The 20,392-nt window shown below is 41.5% G+C and overlaps 1 protein-coding gene across 2 annotated transcripts; it reads right to left on the minus strand.

Annotated features, from left to right (window-relative positions):
• Nucleotides 1–10,657: 10,657 nt before the first annotated feature.
• On the minus strand, nt 10,658–18,903 carry ACTC1 (actin alpha cardiac muscle 1). Of its 2 annotated transcripts, none has more exons than XM_020994946.2 (7): nt 18,797–18,903; nt 17,654–17,804; nt 14,783–15,107; nt 13,687–13,848; nt 13,349–13,540; nt 11,970–12,151; nt 10,658–10,987 (listed from the first exon to the last, which is right to left on the minus strand). In XM_020994946.2, exons 2-7 carry the CDS (start codon nt 17,780–17,782, stop codon nt 10,844–10,846), a joined length of 1,134 nt encoding a protein of 377 aa, XP_020850605.1. In that variant the 5' UTR covers nt 17,783–17,804; nt 18,797–18,903; the 3' UTR covers nt 10,658–10,843. The 2 variants fall into 2 exon arrangements, with proteins under 2 accessions (XP_020850605.1, XP_020850676.1); XM_020995017.1 differs by lacking the exon at nt 18,797–18,903 and adding an exon at nt 18,689–18,790.
• Between the last annotated feature and the right edge of the window lie 1,489 nt (nt 18,904–20,392).

Here is a 20,392-nt window from a genome sequence, read left to right on the forward strand (position 1 = left end):
TTCTCATAATTCTCATTTCTCTTTTAAACTACTAAGGAACAAGATGTTGTTAGCCTATGCTCTCAATTTCTACAGGTTCTCTGTCTCATCAAGTGTGGGATCATTTTCCTTTATTCTAATGTATTTTAATAAATAGATGCCTGAACTCATTTACTAGATGTGGAGGCTATATTTCCATGTGTTGTTACTATTTTTTCTGTTGAGTTATCTGTTTATGGTCAAGGTTATTTCTTCCCAAAACCTTTAATACTTTCAGTCTTCCCCCCGGCCTTATTTTCCTAACCATTCATTTCTTGACTCCCTCCTCTCTGGTTTTTGTTTCCTGGTAAGCTGGATCTCAGAGCATCTCAACCTCATCCCACACCAGGCAATTCACAGTTCACCAGCCAACTACCCCCTTTTCTCCCCCTCCATACGCAATTTTTGGGTGGTCAGAACAGACCTCAGATGGGCACTGTGTTCTTTTCTTCAGAACTGCTGTAGTGTTGCACAGCTCCACACTTGCATGGAGTCCTGTCTTGGTGACTTGTCTTAGTCCTTTTATTCCTCTGTTCTCTGCCCTGGCACTAGCCATTCAGAGACTCTCTTCCCAGCATCAGCGGTTTAGCACTTTGCAATGCTGGCACTTCTGGATGCAGCCTCTCAGCAGGCTTTTCATTCTGAAGGCTATGACCAAGCTGGCTAATCCTGAGAGCCTTTAGGATGGATACTGGTCATGCTCCTCTGAATGCCCTCTAGCTTGTCCAAATCCTTCTTAAAAGATACACTCAGAACTAAATATTTTACTCTAGATGTTGTCTGACCAGGACAATATATAGTGGGTATTATTTGCTGCTCTTAGAAATTGGACCTAATGGAAAGGTTTATTCTAACTAATATAAAGTAAGTAGAACCAGAAAAACAATATATAAAATGACTAAAAGAATAGAAATGGAAATGGAAAGAAAAACAACCAAATAGAAACTGAGTGCTGTGAAATTTTAATGAGCAAGCTTAACCACAAAGAAGAGATATGAGAATACTCACTTTTCTATGGGAATGAGGGACTGCGGCTATAAAACACTGTATATACTGTTGGTAACTTAAACTTACTGAGGACAGTGAGGCCCTCTCTTACTCTCTCTTCACTTGTCTTGGGTTTTTATTCCTCACTGTTGCCTATTCCTTCCAGTCTGGAAATCTTTATACTTGATAGATAGGAGTTGAGTAGTTTTTGTTTTTCTCCAAGTCCATTCGCATCAGTCCATCATTGACTACAAGATTTCATAACCACTAGAGATTCTTTCCTGATTCCTTCTGGCATTATTATTCTTTTCCACATGTATTACTGGCAGGGGGTGAGGGGGAGGGAGGGTAGGAAGAGATTGATCTCCATAAAGGGAGGGAGTCCAAAGGCTTAAGGTTGTTAAAATATGGCAATGAGGATAAGATAGCAATGATGGTTAATAAAGGATATGATGGCATCTCTGTAGACCTTTTTTGGAGAGAAGCAAGACTGGTTTTAGGCAAAAATTTGAAGTGGATGAAATTTGTGTAAGGGAAAATTTCTCAGCTACCTGTTTATGCTTCATAATTTTAACCTACTTTCCACAGTCTGGTGCATAGGCTAATATAGATCCATAGGACCATACCAGACTCTGTGCACATTTTAGGTGGCAATTATTTAATCTGGTCAATTAATCTCAGCTAATGTGAGATTCTTAGAGCTTTCTATCCTTCCAGGTAGAGGTGAATGCCATGCCCTGCATGAAGGGCAGTCAGGAATTGGCAAAAGCAAGAGAGAAGGGAGCTCTTCAGCCTTTTTCAAGTTGTCTTTGAACTCTCTTTAAGTGACAAATGGCTTAGGGTCCTTCTGGCTTCCAGCTTCAAAAGGGAAGATGCATGAGGCCAACTCCACTTCAGGTTTCTAAAAGAAAAAGATTCCAGGAAGGCATGAGAGGAGTTGGAGACTTCCATGTTTCCATTCCTAGCTTTCTACACTGGAGACTTTGGAAAACTTCCACTTGGATGAGATCTAGAACTCTCTCTCTCTCTCTCTCTCTCTCTCTCTCTCTCTCTCTCTCTCTCTCTCTCTCTCTCTCTCTCTTGGTTATGCTGAGTTACCTCACTCCCAATGGGAGGGCTCCTTCACTCTGTATTTTTAGTAATGTATACCTTCTTTCATGTCTGTTTTGCTACTGATTTGTATAAATGGATTTTCTTTGATAATTGTTATGTGTGTTTATTATAGAACTGGTATTTGGTGGGAAGAGTCAAGCCTTGAATATAAGCTTTGGGTGAAGCAACTAAAGACATTTAACCTGGAGAAGATGTGCTTTAGTTGGTACATGATAGCCGTATCAAAATATTTGAACAGCTGTCATGGGAATAAGGGATTAGACTTGTTTTGCTGGACTCCAGAGAACATTACTAGAATTGATGGGTATAAGTTAAATACAGATTTTGGTTCAAAACAAGGAAAAAACTCTGTGTCAGCCCCTCTTGGGACTTGCTCCCCCCGCCTCCATCATGCTTACTGGTTGCAAACTGGGGCATGGGAGAGGAAACTACCCCAAGATTCAAGGTACTCGATGGGTCTGCACTTCTAAAATTGTACTTCACAAGCCCCTGCCAGTGTGTTTATCTTAATTGTCAAGTCAGCCCCAATCCCAACTTCAGGAACAATGCAGAAAAATCCCATAATTATTTCTGTGTAGGAAGCAGGGAATTCAAGATTGGGTAAGAGCATTACACATTCATGCGCCATTCATACATGATTGTGCAAAATAATCACACCCACCACATGAACATACTTTCATCTTTTCCCTCACATCTGCCAAAAAGAGATGGCCCATACCTAGCAGGATACATGGCAATTACAGGATCTGATAGGCATTTTCCTTCCTTTTCCCCAACTTCAGTAAAACCCTGCCTGCATTTACTTTGTCCACACTTAGGAGAGAATTTTTCTTCAGAATCTCCACCTTCAGATTCATGGATTGTTTCTAGGTTTCATTTTTTCCCCTTGTCACCACAGCTGCAATAGCAGTGTACTTCCTGGGGTCACTACAAAGAGTGTCTTTCCATAGTGAGTTCTGTTACCCTAGAAACAGCAAGAAATCCTCTTCCTGTAATGTCCCAGAAGATCATAAGTGGATGGGATGAAATCCTTTTCTCAAGAATGACAATAATAGGAGAGAATCTATTTCTACTGAAGAAAACATGATAGCATCACATACCCAGAAGGGAATCATATGGTGTCATATCATATCATACCATACCATATCATCATCATATATCATATTATAATAATAATAGCCAACATTTATATGATGCTTTAAGGTTTGCAAAGTGCTTTACGAATATCACCTCATTTTATCCACACAACAGCCCTGTGAAGTAGATGCTATTATTATCCCTATTTTATAGATGAGGAGACTGAGGCAAACAGAGGTTAAGTGACTTGCCCAGGGTCATAAAATTAGTCTGGTCTCAAAGGCTAGATATGAACTCAGTTCTTCCTGAATCTAGGCTCAGTGCTTTATCCGCTGGGCCACCAATTCACATCTCACTGGCTGTTTGTTCATAAGGACTGAAGACATACTGATTTTCACTTTTTAGAAAAGCCTTATTCATTGGTCATTTTTTTTTTACAGTTGGATGGTATGTTTACAAAGGGGCTATTTTGACCCTCCCCAGTCCTCTAGCCCATCCCCCAGGCATAAGATCACCGGTTTTGAGCTGTAAGGGACCTTAAAGGAAACTGAGTCCAACTTCATTTTACAGATGATAAAACTGAAGCCCAGAGTAATTATTTAACCACTTGCTTAAGGTTACACAAGTAGTAAGTGGCAGAGCTAAAATCTGAACCCAGGTCTCTTACTCCAAATTCATCACTTTCTACTAAATGAAGATACTCACTGTGACTAGTTCCCGGGGGAAAGATGCACACCAATCTTGATAGACTCCAACAGTGAGCCAGATCTGATAAGAGCAAATATAGTAGGTCCCTGTGAAGGGGACATATTCTCCATGTTGGGGTTGTGTGTAGAGAATGAGCTGTATTGGCATCAACTGCCTATTCTCTGGTATGATTCACAAGTAGCCCTCTGAACAAACCACTGCTTCTGGGGAGACTCTGAAGTGACTCTTTACTATCTTTCATCACCTTTAAACTCCTTCCAGTGGGATTTATGATTGGTTCCCACCTTTAAAAACAAAGGGGCATTCTTCTCACCTGTTCTACCCCCCTCACCCTCCTCCCCTGTCCCAGAACCCATCCAGGATGGCAGGGCAGCCGGAACACTTACCACCATCAGGGCACGTTCCCCTCTTGCTGCTTGACTGCCCCACAACTGTTTCTTCTGGTGCCACGGAAGACCATCACTTGCCCTCCCTCTTTGTACTACAGTCCCATGGCACCATGGGTTACGTAAGTAACCCAAAAACCCCTGGGCTTTGCTTTTCACCTCTTGCTGTACATTTAGGACTGAACTTTCTTGTTTAATTCTCTCCCATAGTTAGAGCCTGATTTCTTTGAGAGAAAGTCTTGATCTTTCATTCCTTCAGAAGCGTGTTCATCCCCATCTTCTGCCCTAGTCAAGTCCACCTCCTTCTGTGGCCCCCCAAGTATACACTTGTCATTATTTCATAGTTGTTCCTCACACCCAATATGATCTGTCCCCTGTTCTCTACCAAACCAGTCCTTCCTCCTCCAACCTGCAGACTCCTTTCTAATATAGCTCTTTCCTACTTAAGGCATTCTAAACTATTCGGTGTCTCAACACCTTGGGAAGTACCGAGTTCCCTGTCAAAAGATGTCTTCAAGTAGAAGCTAGACTTATCAGAATGCTACTGTGACAGGAACACTGAACTTGGAGCCAGAAGACTTGGCTTCCTTTTCTCTCTAGTTTTCTTCTCTTGAATATACAAATTCTTTCATAGAATACGTACTTCCATGTAAAAACCTCTGAAATTGCAATCTTTGTGTTAGCTATTTTTTAAAAAGTGACTTGAAAATTGATTGAAAATAGCCTTTGCAGCCATTTGCAAGTAGCATTTTGAGCATAGACAAATTCATGTTAAGGCCTCTTAACTATTTCATATATGTGGATGTGACCCATGGGAAAATCCCAGTGGAGATTTGCACTAATGCATTCCACTCCACACAGCTCTGGGTGGACTCACTCAGCTGTCCCCGCCTATCATATGTCCCCATGAGTCAGAAATGAAGAAACCCCCAAATCTGACACTGGAATCTGAGCAGCTATTGGAATTCCATGGCCCCCTAAGTATCTGTTACTCTGAAGGATCTCAGGCTTGCAGGTTCATCCCCTTTCTGCTGGCAAACATGAGCAGAAGAGAGGTCAGATCCACAGGATCATGGATCTAAAGCTAGAAGTCACCTTAGAGGCCATCTAGCCCAACCTCCTTATTTTGCAGATAAGGAAACTGAGGCCAAGGAATTAAATGTCTTGCCCAAGGTCAGACTGATGGAGGCAGAATTGGAACATGGATTCTCTGACTCCAATGATCTCATCTTCTTCCCTGTGTAAAAAACAGGATAGGGGGTAGAGATTATAATTCTATTGACTAGCATTGATGCCAGAGAATGGATAATTAAACATATCTTCTTCTTCTTGGCAGGCAGATGATCATTCATCTAGCTTATCAGATGCAGTTGCTGTATCCATTGTTTTTGTGTGACTGGTTTTCTACGTTACAATTCTGGAAAAGGTCTGTGTACATAAATGGAGGTGGGGGGTGGGGAGGAAAGGAATATCTAAAAATGGCTGTGATGTTCAAAACAGACAACAAAATACATCAATAAAGTTTTTTTAAGGTGATGGTAATATCTTTTCCACCAACTCAGGCAGCTTTTTTGCTCATTGTGGAAAAGAACTGCAGGTCACTACACCTAGCATCAATATTATGTGGCAAAGAAGATGTTTGTGTTCATTATCTACTCCACTTGACAGGTGAGAAAGCAGAGGCCTAGAGTCTGACTGAGTAAAAGCACCTTATGGCCCAAATCAGATTCCTTGGCCAAAGCCCAGCTTTCGTGGCAAACTACTATTCATCTGTGGTATAATAAATGAGAGTGTAAAGGAAACAAGATGATAAAATTTATATGCTACCCGACAATGCCACACAATACATTTTAATCTCTTAAACACACTTTAAAAACCCTGTCACAGCCTGTGGCTGAGTTTTAGCATTTAATCCTCTGTGACTGGACAAGGTACCATTCTTCTAAGAGCTATTAGGGAATACAAAGGCAAAATCCTGACCCTGAACAACTACACCACAGCAGCAACTAGTCAAAGAAGTCTGAAGAGCTCAAAGCACTCTGTAGTTCTGTTCTTTTTCTTTCTTTTTTCTGTCCAGGTCTTTGATTTCATCAGATGTTGAAGACCTTTGTAAGATGAACAGAGGAGTTTATAGTGTGTCCTAGGCTCAATAGGAAACCACTGGAGGGCACTGACTAGCAGAGTGATTTGGTAGGTGGGCAATGAACAGGAGAGGGCAGAGACTTCAAGCAGTAAAACCAGTTGGGAGGCTATCTTAATAGTCTAGGCAAGAAATGATGAGGGCTTGACTTCTAAGGTGGTGGCTACACGAGTGAAGGAAAGGGGATATCTATGAGAGATGTTGCGGGGATGAAAATAGTAAGATCTGGCAACTGATTGAATATGTGGAGTGAGTAGGTGTGTGGAGTGGAGGGTAATACCAAGGTTATAAAACTGGGTGTCTAGAAGGATGGTAGTGCCCTCCATAGAAATAAGGCAGGGGGGAGTTGGTTAGTTTTGCCAAACTATTTCCCCCCTTCTAAAAATTTTTCCTTAAAATGTATTAATTACTCTTTGGAAAAAACAAAGGGAGAGATATATTGCAAAATGTGGGTGGTACACGTAACAAAAGATAGAGCAAAATTTTACCTTGAAAAATTGGTAAATTGAGAAGAGGAATAAGTGTAGAGAGAGAGATAATGAGGTATATATTGGATATCTTGAGTTTGATATGCCTGTGGGATATCTAATTTGAAATGCCCAATTGGCAATTTATCATATAGTAATGAAACTCAAGAGGGAGAGTAGGACTAGATATAAATCTCTGAGATATATGCATAGAAGTAATACCAAGGAATTGATGAGATCACCTAATAGGAAAGTGTAGAGAGAAAATAAACTTGTACTTAGGTCTCCCTGACCCCAGGCCCAATGCTCAATCCACTGAACCACTTAGCTGCCTATAACATGATGACCAAGCTTGGTATGCCACCTTCCTTCCCCTAAAAAAAAAGATAAGAAAATGCCATTCCCTCTTTTCGTTGGAGAAGTTGGAACTATGGATGTAGTACACTGCATATGCTGTACTAAGTAGCTAAAGTATGTTAGTTATGCTGAACTCTTTTTTTATGTGAATCTTTGTTTCAAGGGACAGCTAATTGGTTAAGGGAGGAAAGAGGGTGCATTCATTAATGAATGTGACTTAAAAACAAAAGGTATAAATAAAATGTTTTTAAGAAAAAAAAGGAAATGAGGATTTTTATTTGGAAAGTAAGAATTAAAACTCTTTACCTCCCCACATTGTCTCCAACCTGCTTTTCCAACTCAAAATGACCTGTGATCTCAATTCATGAGTTTATTGCAATGATGCAGTTCAAAACCCATCCATGCCTACCCATCCCTTGCCCCTCTTTCCCATGTACTCCCATAAGTTCACCACATAGGGTCTGTCCAAAGTGCCTTTCTTTTTTTAATTATTTATTTATTTTTAGTTTTCAGCATTCACTTTCATAAGATTTTGAGTTCCAACTTTTCTCCCCATCTCTCCCTTCCCCCCACCCCAAGATGGTATGCAATTTGATATAAGTTCTACCTATACATTCATATTAAATCTATTTTCACATTAGTCATATTATAAAGAAGAATTAGAACCAATGAGAGAAACTATGAGAAAGAAGAAACAAACAAAAAGAGAGAGAGCAAACGATATGCTTTGGTCTGCATTCATACTACATAGTTCCTTTTCTGGACATCGTGAGTCTTTTGGAGTTGTCTTGGATCCTTGTATTACTAAGAAGAGATAAGTCCATCAAAGTTAGTCATCTCACAATGTGGCTGTTACTATGTACGATGTTCTGCTCACTTCACTCAGCATCAGTTCCTATAAGTCCTTCCAGGTTTTTCTAAAGTCTTCCTGTTCATCATTTTTTATAGCACGATAGTATTCCATTACATTCATATGCCACGATTTGTTCAGCCATTCCTAACTGATGGGCAACCCCTCAACTTCCAATTCTTTGCCACCACAAAAAAATCTGCTATAAATATTTTTGTGCATGTGAGTCCTTTTCCCATTTATATGAGCTCTTTGGGATACAGACCTAGAAGGGGTATTACTGGGTCAAAGGATATGCACATTTTTACAGCCCTTTGGGCATAGTTCCAAGTTGCTCTCCAGAATGGTTGGACCACTTCACAACTCTACCAACAATGCATTAGTGTTCAAATTTTCCCACATCTTCCCCAGCATTTATTATTTTCCTGTTTTGTCACCAACATGCCTTTCTTGCTCTCTCCTTTCATTCTGAGAGTACCAGTGGAACACCGACTCTCCACTTGCATCTCCATTCTCGCCACATGAGCAGTCTATCTTCTTGTCCAATTACGCAGTTCCTTGATGGTATCTTTTACTCCTTTTCTTCTCTGGAGTCCCTCCCTAGTTATACGTTGCAGCCTGCTCATAGCCACCATGTGCCCCCATCGTCCTCTGCGTGGTATCCATCTGGAATCCTTTGGAGGTAGTTGTGTCTATGACTCATTGCCATTTAGCAAAGTATTATACTTCCCATCAATCCCCAACATGACCCCTCTACTCCAGCCAGACTGATATGTTTATTCTCCATAGGTATATGTATTCTTGCCTCTGTACCTTTTTTTGCATGAGCTCAAGAGGCATTCTGTCATCCATACTCTCTGGTTATCCAAATCATATCCATCTTTCAAGGCTCATCTCAGGTTTTCCTTTCCTCCAAAAAGCCTTCCCTGACCAATCCACCATCACAGAATTGAGCTCTCTATCCTCTGGATTCATATAGAATATTTTGTTTGTGTCACTCACTTTGCACTTAATTACATACTTCCTGAAATTATGTAATTAAACTGTTTAATCTCTTCAGGACAGTGGACACCTCTCATACTTCTTGGTAACCTTAGCACCTAGCATAGCATGTTTCACATTGCAGTCTCTTCATAAATACTTGGATTTCTCAAATAACTTGAGAAAATCATTTCATATCTTTATTTAGGAAAGATATCCCCAGCTAAAAGATTGGAATCTACCAGCAGACTCAATTCAATTCAGTTAACACTTCTTAGGTGCCTATTATATGTAAGGTAAGAAGCAGGGTGGCATAGTGGATATAGGGTTGGCTTTAAAGTCTGGGAGACTTCGGTTCAAATCCTCTCTCAGACACAAACTAGCTATGCAGCCATGGGCAAAGCATTTAATTCTGTAGGTATTTCCAGGCACAACTACATAACATTGTAAGATGCTGAAGAGTTGGTGATTTGTCCTGATGTGATAAAGTTACTTTTCACAACAGCTTCTCATTCCACCCCAAAAGAAATAAGGTTTTTATAAAGGTTAAGGCATTTTGATAGGCATTGGTGAAACAAAGATAAAAAGGAAATAGCCTTACCTTCAAGGGACTTACATTCTGCTAGATCTCAAAGCATTTCCTGACAGATCTCTAAGCAGATTGCCTCATTCTCTATGGTTTGCCAAAATTCCCAGCAGGAAGAGTAGTTGAACTGTGGTAGCACCCTGTACCCCACTCTGATCAAAGACTTCACTGTCAGCATCCCTCCCCAAGCCAAGGATTTGAAGATTTCCTTTCATTTGAAGGGAAATGAAAAGTAGCTCCTCCCCGCCAAAAGTTTGGGGATCTTGATCTAGAAATTAGCCACAGAAAGGATTGTAAGACCACAGATTTAGAACTAGAAAGTTCTTAGGGGTCATCGAGTCCAATTGTCTTTAATTTGCAGAGGTTGAAACTGAGCCCCAAAGAGATGAACTGACTTGCCCAAACAGAAACATTTAGTTCCTGACTCTCATTCGTGGTTTTTTTTCTTGTACAATCCTATCAGGATATTGATTTGTTTTGCATGTATTTGGAATCAAGAAGAGACAGATGGCATTGATGTTTCCACACAAACATGTATAACCCTCAGAAGACAGCCAAGAAGTTCAAAGTGTGGAGAATTTAGGCTAATTCGTTTAAAATAACACTATGATTATGTTATTGTCATTTTGGCACAGAATGGAAAATGACCCAGAATGTAACTAACGTATGACCTTTTCATTGCACCCTAAAATAACTGATTCTCTAGGATTGTTTCATCACATCTATTTCTCATTTATATTGAGTGAGCAATTATCAAGTTTCTGACAATAGTGATGTTTGAGAACTTTTGTGTTCAAGGTCCTAAATTCAACTTGGATATTGTAACTTTCCACCGAGACTCATGATATGCATCTGATTAATTTTGTGAAAATGAAGTGTTGAAGTGTTTCAGTTTCAAAGCCCCCTAATATATAAATGAATTCTCACATCTCCTTCTCCATCCCCACCCTACCCCACTCCAACCATAAAAATAGCAACAACGAGCAATTTAGGTTGCAAGTCCCGGTCTTGTTTATTTATAAAGCAATAAATATTAGAAGCACAAATAAATTGCACATGTGTGTAAACAAACTGTACAATGACTGAAGAGAATTCAGGTAGGGTGGTATGGAAGACTCCAAGAAGCATAACATTGTCATCCTGAGTGGGAGGTAAACTGAGGGAGAAGGCACTTTAGAAGCATTTGCGGTGGACAATGGATGGGCCAGCCTCATCATACTCTTGTTTGCTAATCCACATTTGCTGGAACGTGGACAGGGAAGCCAAGATGGAGCCTCCAATCCAGACAGAGTACTTGCGCTCAGGGGGAGCAATGATCTGGAGAAAGAAAAACAAGACTTTCCCAATCAGTATTCAAGTTCTGACATGAATAAAAAGTAATCAATAAAAAGAAATGTAAGTAATTTGTGCTGGGTTGTCTAGGTTTTCCCAGAGCTTATCAAAAGTAGTCTACTCTTTTGTGGACTTTCCCCCTATTTCCATGTAGATGGTCTTAAATATTTCCATTATCAAGGATTCTTCAGGATAAGAAATGCCCTCCCGTCTAGGATTATACCAAGAGCATGGTGCAGTGGCAAGAATGATGGAATTGATATGAGTACTAGAGTTCAAATACTTGTTTCATCACTACCCATCTGATCTTGGGTAAATTACTTAGTTTCTCTAAGCCTCATTCTCTTTATATGTAAATGAAGAGGTTGGATTAGATGTCTTCTGAGGTCCCTTCATATGTGGCTGATATGTCCTTGGCAACAAGCTAAGGGCAAGGGTGAAAGGCAGAAGTGTATTGGTAAATATTTAACAACCAGACCTCCAGGGAGAGAAAATGTATACACAGCACACTTGTATATCTAATCTGCATTATTAACATTTTCTCCATCACTTTCTTAAGTCTAGACATTCAATAAATCAATCTCTGATTTGCTTTGGCATTTGTCAACTTCTGAGGTATAAACGCTCACATTGAAAGTTTAACAATTGACTATTGCCAGTAAGCATGATCTGGCTCCAGCACACCCCTGGACTTAAGGATAGATCAAACGTGAAGTACAAGGACAACATGGGAGACAGGCACAAAGGCAAAATGTGTGCCAGGAGCTATTCTGAGATCTATCTCATGTGAAAGCGTTTTAAAAGTCACATGTACGAGAAATGGGGACTAGGTAGCAGAAATAGAGAGAGCGAAGTGCCTAGCATTGATAAGGTAAATGTGTGCGAGAGGTTCAGAACACATCCTTTCTAAGATTTCAGGTTTGCCCAGTCCCATGTCTTACTCTTTTTCACCAAAGAAGCTCTTTACCTTAATCTTCATGGTGCTGGGAGCCAGAGCAGTGATTTCCTTCTGCATACGGTCAGCAATACCAGGGTACATAGTGGTGCCTCCAGACAAGACATTGTTAGCATACAGGTCCTTACGGATGTCAATGTCACATTTCATGATGCTGTTGTAAGTGGTCTCATGGATGCCAGCAGATTCCATACCTAAGGACACATGGTGGGGAATTAAAAGGAGTGAGCTCAGGCAAACAGAGGAAAGAAGACAAAGAACAGGATGATGCATGTAAGTAAGCTGTCACCATTTGTCTCAGCAACATATGCTCCCCTATAAAATACAATCCATGCGTTGGTTGAACAGGTGTTTCCTAAAAGGGCTGACAGTTAATCCTCAGCACCCTGCCAGGTAATGGACAACTGCATTTCTCATTCATTTGCTGTAGTTGTCAGATATGTCAGCGGTTATTAAGAATGTGAGCAAAAACATTCATTTAAGATAACACAGTGGTAATTACTGGACTAGCACTAAAGGTCCTAAAAACTCCACTCTAAAATGATTTCTTAAGAAAAGATTTCCAGTGATGCATCATTCTAACTAACTTAGCAGGGATTGCCTGATTGAGAACTCATAGGAATAAGTCAGTTTCCTCTACTCAGTCAACCCCTGTAAGTGAGACAAAGCAATATTGACTCATCCTTCATTCACAGTGAAATCTGTGTCATCCCTTATGCTACCAAGGCAAAACACTCACTTTTACAGTAATTAGTCAGTGGGACTGACAGATGAGATTTATATCATTCAAAGAATGGCTTTGTACTTATAGCTTAAGTGGGCTCTATAATAATTTTAAATAGAAAATGGAATCATAGAGCTGGGAGAAACCACAGAGATCATGTACTTCAGAGCTTCTCAAACTGTACTCCAGGGAACCACCAAGTTCCCCAAGGGATGGTGGTTGTTTAGATGAGCTTTATGTTGTTTGATACTAGGTATCAAAAGTGATCATTTTAGAGGATTTCACTATGTGGTTTCTGCCAAAGTTTGTTTCTTTGTTTAATTGAAGGGCTCTCACACTACAAAAATTTCAAGAACTACTAATTTAGTCATAGAACCATAGCTCTATGGGGACCTCAAAGGCCATCTGGTCTAATGCCCTCACCCTGCAGATGAGGAAACTGTCCCATAGTCTCATTTCCCTAGTAAAGAAGCCAAAAGTCAGATAGATTAGTAAATTGCCAAGTTAGTGGCAGACTGGACTGGAATTCAACTTTCTTGACATTCCCTCCCCCACCTAGCTACTGCTCGTTCTGTTACACTTTACTTTGGGATATAGGAAGGGTTCTTTCTCCCTAATGTCTACACGGGAAAAATTATTCTTTTGGCTCATTCCTTCTACAACTCACCAATGAAGGAAGGTTGGAACAGAGTCTCGGGACAACGGAAACGTTCATTGCCAATGGTGATGACTTGACCATCAGGCAATTCATAACTCTTTTCCAGGGAGGAGGAAGAGGCTGCCGTAGCCATTTCATTCTCAAAGTCCAGGGCAACATAGCACAGTTTCTCTTTGATGTCACGGACAATTTCACGTTCAGCTATAAAAATAAAAGAGAGTCTGTCAAGTTTGGAAGTGCATCCATTGTTGAGTGGCAAGTAAGTCTGTTAAAGAAGGGAAATAACAGACCCCTACTGACAAGCCCACATGTACACACACAAGAGAAAGAGAGTCAGCTCAACTTACCCGTAGTTACAAAGGAGTAGCCACGCTCAGTGAGGATCTTCATGAGGTAGTCAGTTAGATCCCTACCAGCCAGATCCAGACGCATGATGGCATGAGGCAGAGCATAGCCCTCATAGATGGGGACATTGTGAGTGACACCATCACCAGAGTCAAGAACGATTCCTGTAATAAGGAAATAATAAGGACAAGGTAAATCCCTAAGACTCTTTAGTCATAACAGACCCAGGAGAGAGAAGCTTGTTTCCAATCTTGGCTGCTGGCAGATACCAGAGCTAGGCATTGGCCCAGGAAAGATCAGATCTCTCCTACAGTAGAGAATACATTTCCATGTAATGAATGCTAAATCTGAAGCCAATCAGTCACAGCTCACACTTTTAAATAATGAAGTAGAAAAAAATTACTTCAGCACACTTACAAATGACCACATCTTACCAACCACACACACCCCTTGCTTAAAGATTACAGCATCCTCTTTTTCATATAATGTTTGTCTTGTTTCAGTATTGCACAAAGGTTATATATACTTTAGGTATGAAAGACAAATAAAAGCTACTTACTGGATTTTGCTCTTTCTACTTAACCATAGATCTTGTAAATTAAAATACAAAAATGAACTTATTGATCCACATTTTGAAAAGAATGAAAATTCACTCTTGGAGGTTGCATGCTGTCTTCCACATACGTAAGCAAATGTAAAATCACTCTATTCTTGTTTGCAAACATGTTGCAGGTTCTTGCCTATGATGGCATGTGCCTTCGAAATAACAGGAGAATTTTAAAAGTTCTTAGCATACTGTCCTATCAACTGCTGGTGTTATTACTGTCTCATTCTCCAAGCACTTTCCAGGTATGCTTCGCATTAGTCCTATTAATGATCCAGTAAGGTAGACAGATTAGTCAATCAATCAACGAGCAATTTAGGTACCTACTATAGGATAGGTACTGGGAAAATGGGATTATTTCCTTATTAGAGGTAGAAAACAACATAATGAAAAATAACTTAATTGCCTTGTGGGGCAGGTTGTCCAAATTCTCATAAAAGCTCTATTCACTAACCTAGACTGTCTTCTCAGTCAAGACAGAATATCTTTCATACCTGTGGTACGGCCAGAAGCATACAAGGACAGCACCGCCTGGATTGCCACATACATGGCAGGGACATTGAAAGTCTCAAACATGATCTGAGTCATCTTCTCCCGGTTGGCCTTGGGATTCAGGGGGGCCTCAGTGAGCAGAGTGGGGTGCTCCTCAGGGGCTACACGAAGTTCATTGTAGAAGGTGTGGTGCCAGATCTTTTCCATGTCATCCCAGTTGGTGATAATGCCATGCTCAATGGGGTACTTTAGGGTCAGGATACCTCTCTTGCTCTGAGCCTCATCACCTACATAGGAATCTTTCTGACCCATACCCACCATGACACCCTGTAGAGAGGAGAAAAAAGATGGGGAAACTGAGAAGTAAAGCTCCCTCTCTACCAACATTGATCAGGAGGCATCACTAACCAAGGTAAAAAGAGATGAAGTAGTTTGTGGTAGAAACAGTTCTGGCCTTGAAGTCAGAAGAGTGGATTTTCATCTTACCTTTGCATTTTATTGGCCTTATGACTACAGAGAAGGCACTTAATCTCTTTAAACCTCAGTTTGATCATCTGTAAAATGGAGATAATAATACCTGTACTATCTACCTAATTGGAATTTTTTTAGGAAAACATTTTATAAACTGTAAAGCATCACATAAATGCAAACCATTGTTAACGATAATGCTATTTTGTTGTATTTATGTATGTGTGTGTGTGTATACATATATATATGTATACACACACACACACACACATACACACACACACACACACACACACACACACACTAAATAACTGCAGGACTTATTTTCCCCATTACAGGAATGGATGGGGAAAACAAACTATAGAAAATCTAATTCACTGAAGAAAACACAATAGGGAAGGGACCTCAGATATCACATAATAGCTAGCATTTATTTAGCACTTTAAGGTTTGCAAAGTACTTTACAAATGTTATCTCATTCTCACAAAAACCCTAGGAGATAGGTGCTATTATTATCACCACTTTACAGAAGAGGAAACTGAAGTTAAGTGACTTGTTTAGGGTCACATGATTAGTAAATGTCCCAGGAAGGATTTGAAAGCAGGTCTATCCTGATTCCACACCAGAGCTTCACTGCCCCACCTAGGTGCTACTAGGATATCTCTCATTTTGCAGATGAAGAAACTGAAATCAGTAGAATTGAAATGACTTGTCCAAGTTCCTATAGACAATAAATAGCAGAATTGTCATTCAAACTAAGGTAAGTTACCTTAAAAAAAAACTACTGTAATTCAAATGAATATATACACACACACATATACATATGTAAATATATACATATATTTGTATATATGAGGGGTATAAAATTTCTTTTATGAATGACACCTAAGCAGAAAGCTTTAGAATTCCCAGAGGGAATAAAAAATTATAAAGAGCGAGGCTGTTATCACCCTGACAGTGAAATTTAGTCTCCACAGAACCCATATAGCATCCTATGTTTTATAAGGAGTTCTACCTGGACCAGCTTGGCAGCCTTGCCTGGCTGGCATGTTGCAGACACTCAGAGCATGACATTTCTTGTAGTAAACAAGGTGGTATGTTACTAGCACCATTTCAATAAGTAATTCAACCGTGCCTGGATTTTTAAGAAGCTGTAGTAAGGGACATGAGATCATTACTGAGAGATAGTAAACTCTCTTGAAGGAAGAAGAAAAATGGGGATGGGGGCTGAAAGCAGTTTTATTTTTGTAGAATTCTGGTAAAAGACAGAAAAAGGAAGAAGAGAAAGCAATATGTAGGGGAAAGGGGAAAGGAGAAGATACACTTTTGGTAGATAATTCCAGAGGGCATAGTTGGAAGAGAGTGGCTAATGGCTTAATTAATACTTGGGAAATGGGCCCCATCTTGGTATGTATCTATAGGGAGAGCCAGAGGAAGGATGTTAAGTTTATGGATAGGATTTCAGTGAGGCTGTCTTTGCTGGCGTTGATTTTGGTTTTTAAGTTTTTTGCTTACTTGGCCTTGGGATAGATTAAGCCATCAAGGTAAGAAAAAAAGCAAGGTCATACTTAAGGTTGTTGGGAGGGTCAAAAGTCAGATTTCTTTTTTTTTCTTTTTTTTTTCTTTTGTGAGGCAATTGGGGTCAAGTGACTTGCCCAGAGTCACACAGCTAGTAAGTGTTATGTGTCTGAGGCCCAATTTGAACTCAGGTACTCCTGACTTCAGGGCCAGCACTCTATCCACTGTGCCAGCTAGCTGCCCCTCAAAAGCCAGATTTCAAAGTAATCAAGGAGACATAGTGGAAAGAGCTCAGGACCTAAAGTCATGAACTCCCTACCTCTGACATTAGCTGTGGGGCCATAGGAAGTCTCTGAACCTCTGTTTGCTCAGCTGTAAATAAGGACAGTGCCTACCTCCAAGACCTATTTTGAGGTTGAAGTGAAATAGTGAATATAAAGCATTTTTCAAACCTTCAAGGGCTATATAAAATAACAGCTCTAGAGCTGAAAGGGATCTCTGAGGCTATCCAGTCCAATCCTCTCATTTTACACATGAGGAAACTGAGGCTGAGAAGTTAAAGTGACTTGTCCAGAGTCACATAGGTAACAAGGGGAAGCGTTAGGGTTTGAACGCAAAACCTCTAACTCCAAAGCTAATACAAATGTCGAGCTGTTTTGTTATCCGTTCTTGTTTTTATTGTTCCTCCTTCGTTCTGAAAGGGGACCAATGACATCATGAGGGTGATATTATTATTAAAGATTTAGTGGGATGGGGATGAGGAAGATCTGAGTAAGGGATGAGGTATGGAGGTCAGAAGACATGGCGGGAGGGGTAAGGAGTTGCTGGTGGAGTAGAGAGGCTCCTCCAAGCTGTAGGTCTGTGTTAGAGAGGAGTGCGAAGGTTACCTGGTGGCGGGGGCGGCCCACGATGGATGGGAAAACAGCACGGGGCGCATCATCCCCTGCAAAGCCGGCTTTCACCAGCCCAGAGCCATTGTCGCAAACCAGAGCGGTGGTCTCCTCGTCGTCACACATCTTGCTGAGGTCTCAAGGAGTTCTGTGGGTGGAGGAGAGAGGGGGTAGAGTCATGCTCCAGAAACGGAGATGCAGGCTGGTGGAGTTAGGCATCAACAAAAGAGTTTCTCTGAAAGGGGGGTGGGTTAATGATAAAGTGGGTGGGAGGGTGACCGCTCTTGGGCTCCTCAAAGGGAACAAAAAAAGCGATTTCATTGCGGCGGATGAGGTGTCAGAGAGAGAAGGAAGACGAAAGGAAAGCAAGAAGAGAGAATGAGACAGCAAAGGACTGGAAAGAAGCCACTGGTCACCCTTCCCTATTGTGGAGTAACAAAAACTGTCAGAGCATTCCCACCGCGCTTCGCTCCCTGGCGCCTGTCCTCAGCATTCCCAGTATCCTCATCCCCTGCTCCTGAACCAGCTGCTGCATGGCCCTGGGCTAGGGGAAAGCGCCTCTAGCTCGAGCCCACTCTTAGACTGGGTCTCAGAGTCAGCCCCATCCAGGTTCCAGTCTGAGCCCTAGAAAGCTTGCTGTTCTCCATCCTGGAAGCGGGAAGGTAGGCACTCGCAGTCACCAATGCTCCCCCAGTCCTGGTCTAGAATGAGAAGCTGAGCAGCTTGCTAGACCCCCGCGCCCACTCAAGCTGAGAGACGGCTGGGGAGTGAGGAGAGGGAGGAGTTGTTCCCACAAGAAAGAGAAGACAAAAGAAAACAAGAAATGCCCTCTGTTCATTCTCTATTCTACCCCCAACATCGTCCGAGTGGGAGGACCAAATGAAAAAGAAAAGTTGGTACAAAATCAAATAAGTTTTTCAGCTTGTTTTTTTCGGGAGGGAAGAGAGATAGAGAGAAGAAAAAGAAAAGAAGGAAAAAGAAAAGAAAGAAAAAGAAGTCAAACGGCGCCAGGAACCTAAGCGTGCGTCCCACCTTCTCTGCTCTCCTTCCTCCCCACCCTTCTGCCCTGAGGCTCTGGTCCTGCTTGGCTGAGAAGAGAAGCGTGGATGGGCTGCTGCGCCAGGCTCTGCGCTGACTCACCAGTTCAGCACCCGCGGCTCAAACTCCGGGGCAGGCAGGCGCTTGATGGCTGGGGCACAGCAGCCGCGCCGCTTTATACTGCTTTGATGGACGGTGTCAGTTGGGGCCGACTGGGGCCGGGGGTGGGGGGACCCAAGCTTGCCACCTTGCCCTTATTTGGTCGTCTTCACGCCATTAGGGAGCGCTGAGTCCATTCATGGAGCCAAGAGAAGGGGAGAGGCAGAACAGGGGCCCCCCCAGACCATGTAAGGTAGGGGAGGGGGACGGTCAAGGGGAGAGCCAAATAGGGAGTCCAGGGAGGGGGAGGAGAATGGGGGAGGGGGAGGGAGAGGGAAGGTCACACATACCCTATTCCTGGGGGATCAGACAGGAACAAGGGAGAAAGGTTTCTCGTTGAATTTGGTTTGACTCTACAGGATCATAGATTTAAAGACTGAATGGACTTTAGAGGGTCCTCTAGTACAACACCTCATTTTACAGATGAGGAAACTGAGGCCCAAGGAAGTAAAAAACCAATCAAGGTTACAGTGGTGGAGCCAGAATATTAAGGAAAGATCTCTTGCTCCAAACTTGGCATACTTTCCACCATGCCACCACACATTTTCTATCAATCTATGTAGCAGGGATATTGCCGATAAGTTATACAGAGATGATTATAGGAAGTCTGGCATGAGGCCCTCTTCCAGAGGAACCTGGAAGCTGAGCCAAGCATGAAGAAAGTAGCCCCATCCTTCTAGTGTTCCTGGGCAAGGAATGGGGAAGGAGATATAGGTACAGTTTTCATGAGCATGATAACCTGACACAAGGCCATGGAAGACACATATCTTCATGGCAAAGAGGTGGGTAGCTGGGTAGGAGAAATCACTGGGTTTCTGGAGCTGAATAGCCACCTTGGTAGTGTTACTATACACCCTACTGAGTTACGACGGGAAAGTAGAGCTGACTTCCTCCTGGTGAACAAAAGCTTTTATTAACAATCAAATTTATCAGCTGCATAAAGCCTCTTACTGCACTAGAGGAGTGAGAGAAGGAGAAAGAGGAAGAGTGATTTGGAGGTGGAGAGAATTTTCAAGTCTTGCTCAAGAAAGAGAAGCAGTTATATTCCAACACACAATTAAATAACTAATTGATCTCTATGCCTATCCCATACATGAACTAGATAGACTGAATTTGTGTGATTCCACAGTCCTGGGAAGAGCCCATCCCCCTACCCTCCCTCCTGCCCCTGCAAATATCTCTCCCACCTGTTCCCTGATGTTTGCTGGACATCTTTTAACAGGACACAAAAGCTTTCATTTCACAGTTAGAGATGTTTTAAAATGCAAGTGACCTTTGGGAAATGCAACACATTAACTTAAATTCACACAAAAGAAGACTGATAGATTAGATCCTTTCTTGCTAAGAAGTTTCAGTGAAGATTTCAGGGAGAGGATGTGAAAAGCTAAGGAAAGATCAACTTCATTCATAATTTTACCCAGTACTGGTCTCCTTGGATCTATAAATCTTTAAGGGAGTTATACTTTGTTTTTGTTTTGTGTTTTTATGTATTTTTCTTCTGTTCCACACCAGTTAAAAATAGAAGACCAGGCAGGCATC

The sequence above is a fragment of the Phascolarctos cinereus genome, unplaced genomic scaffold, assembly GCF_003287225.1.
Source record: "Phascolarctos cinereus isolate Bilbo 61053 unplaced genomic scaffold, phaCin_HiC Scaffold_3;HRSCAF=262, whole genome shotgun sequence".
In the NCBI taxonomy this organism is placed as follows: Eukaryota; Metazoa; Chordata; class Mammalia; order Diprotodontia; family Phascolarctidae; genus Phascolarctos; species Phascolarctos cinereus.

Excerpts from the sequence above, each read along its gene's own strand:
- ACTC1 (XM_020994946.2), bottom strand. The coding sequence starts at position 17,782 with ATGTGTGACGACGAGGAGACCACCGCTCTGGTTTGCGACAATGGCTCT. Across the intron at positions 15,108-17,653 it reads TGGGCCGCCCCCGCCACCAG|GGTGTCATGGTGGGTATGGG; the intron begins GTAACCTTCGCA and ends TCCTCTCTACAG. Across the intron at positions 13,541-13,686 it reads CTACTCCTTTGTAACTACGG|CTGAACGTGAAATTGTCCGT; the intron begins GTAAGTTGAGCT and ends TTATTTTTATAG.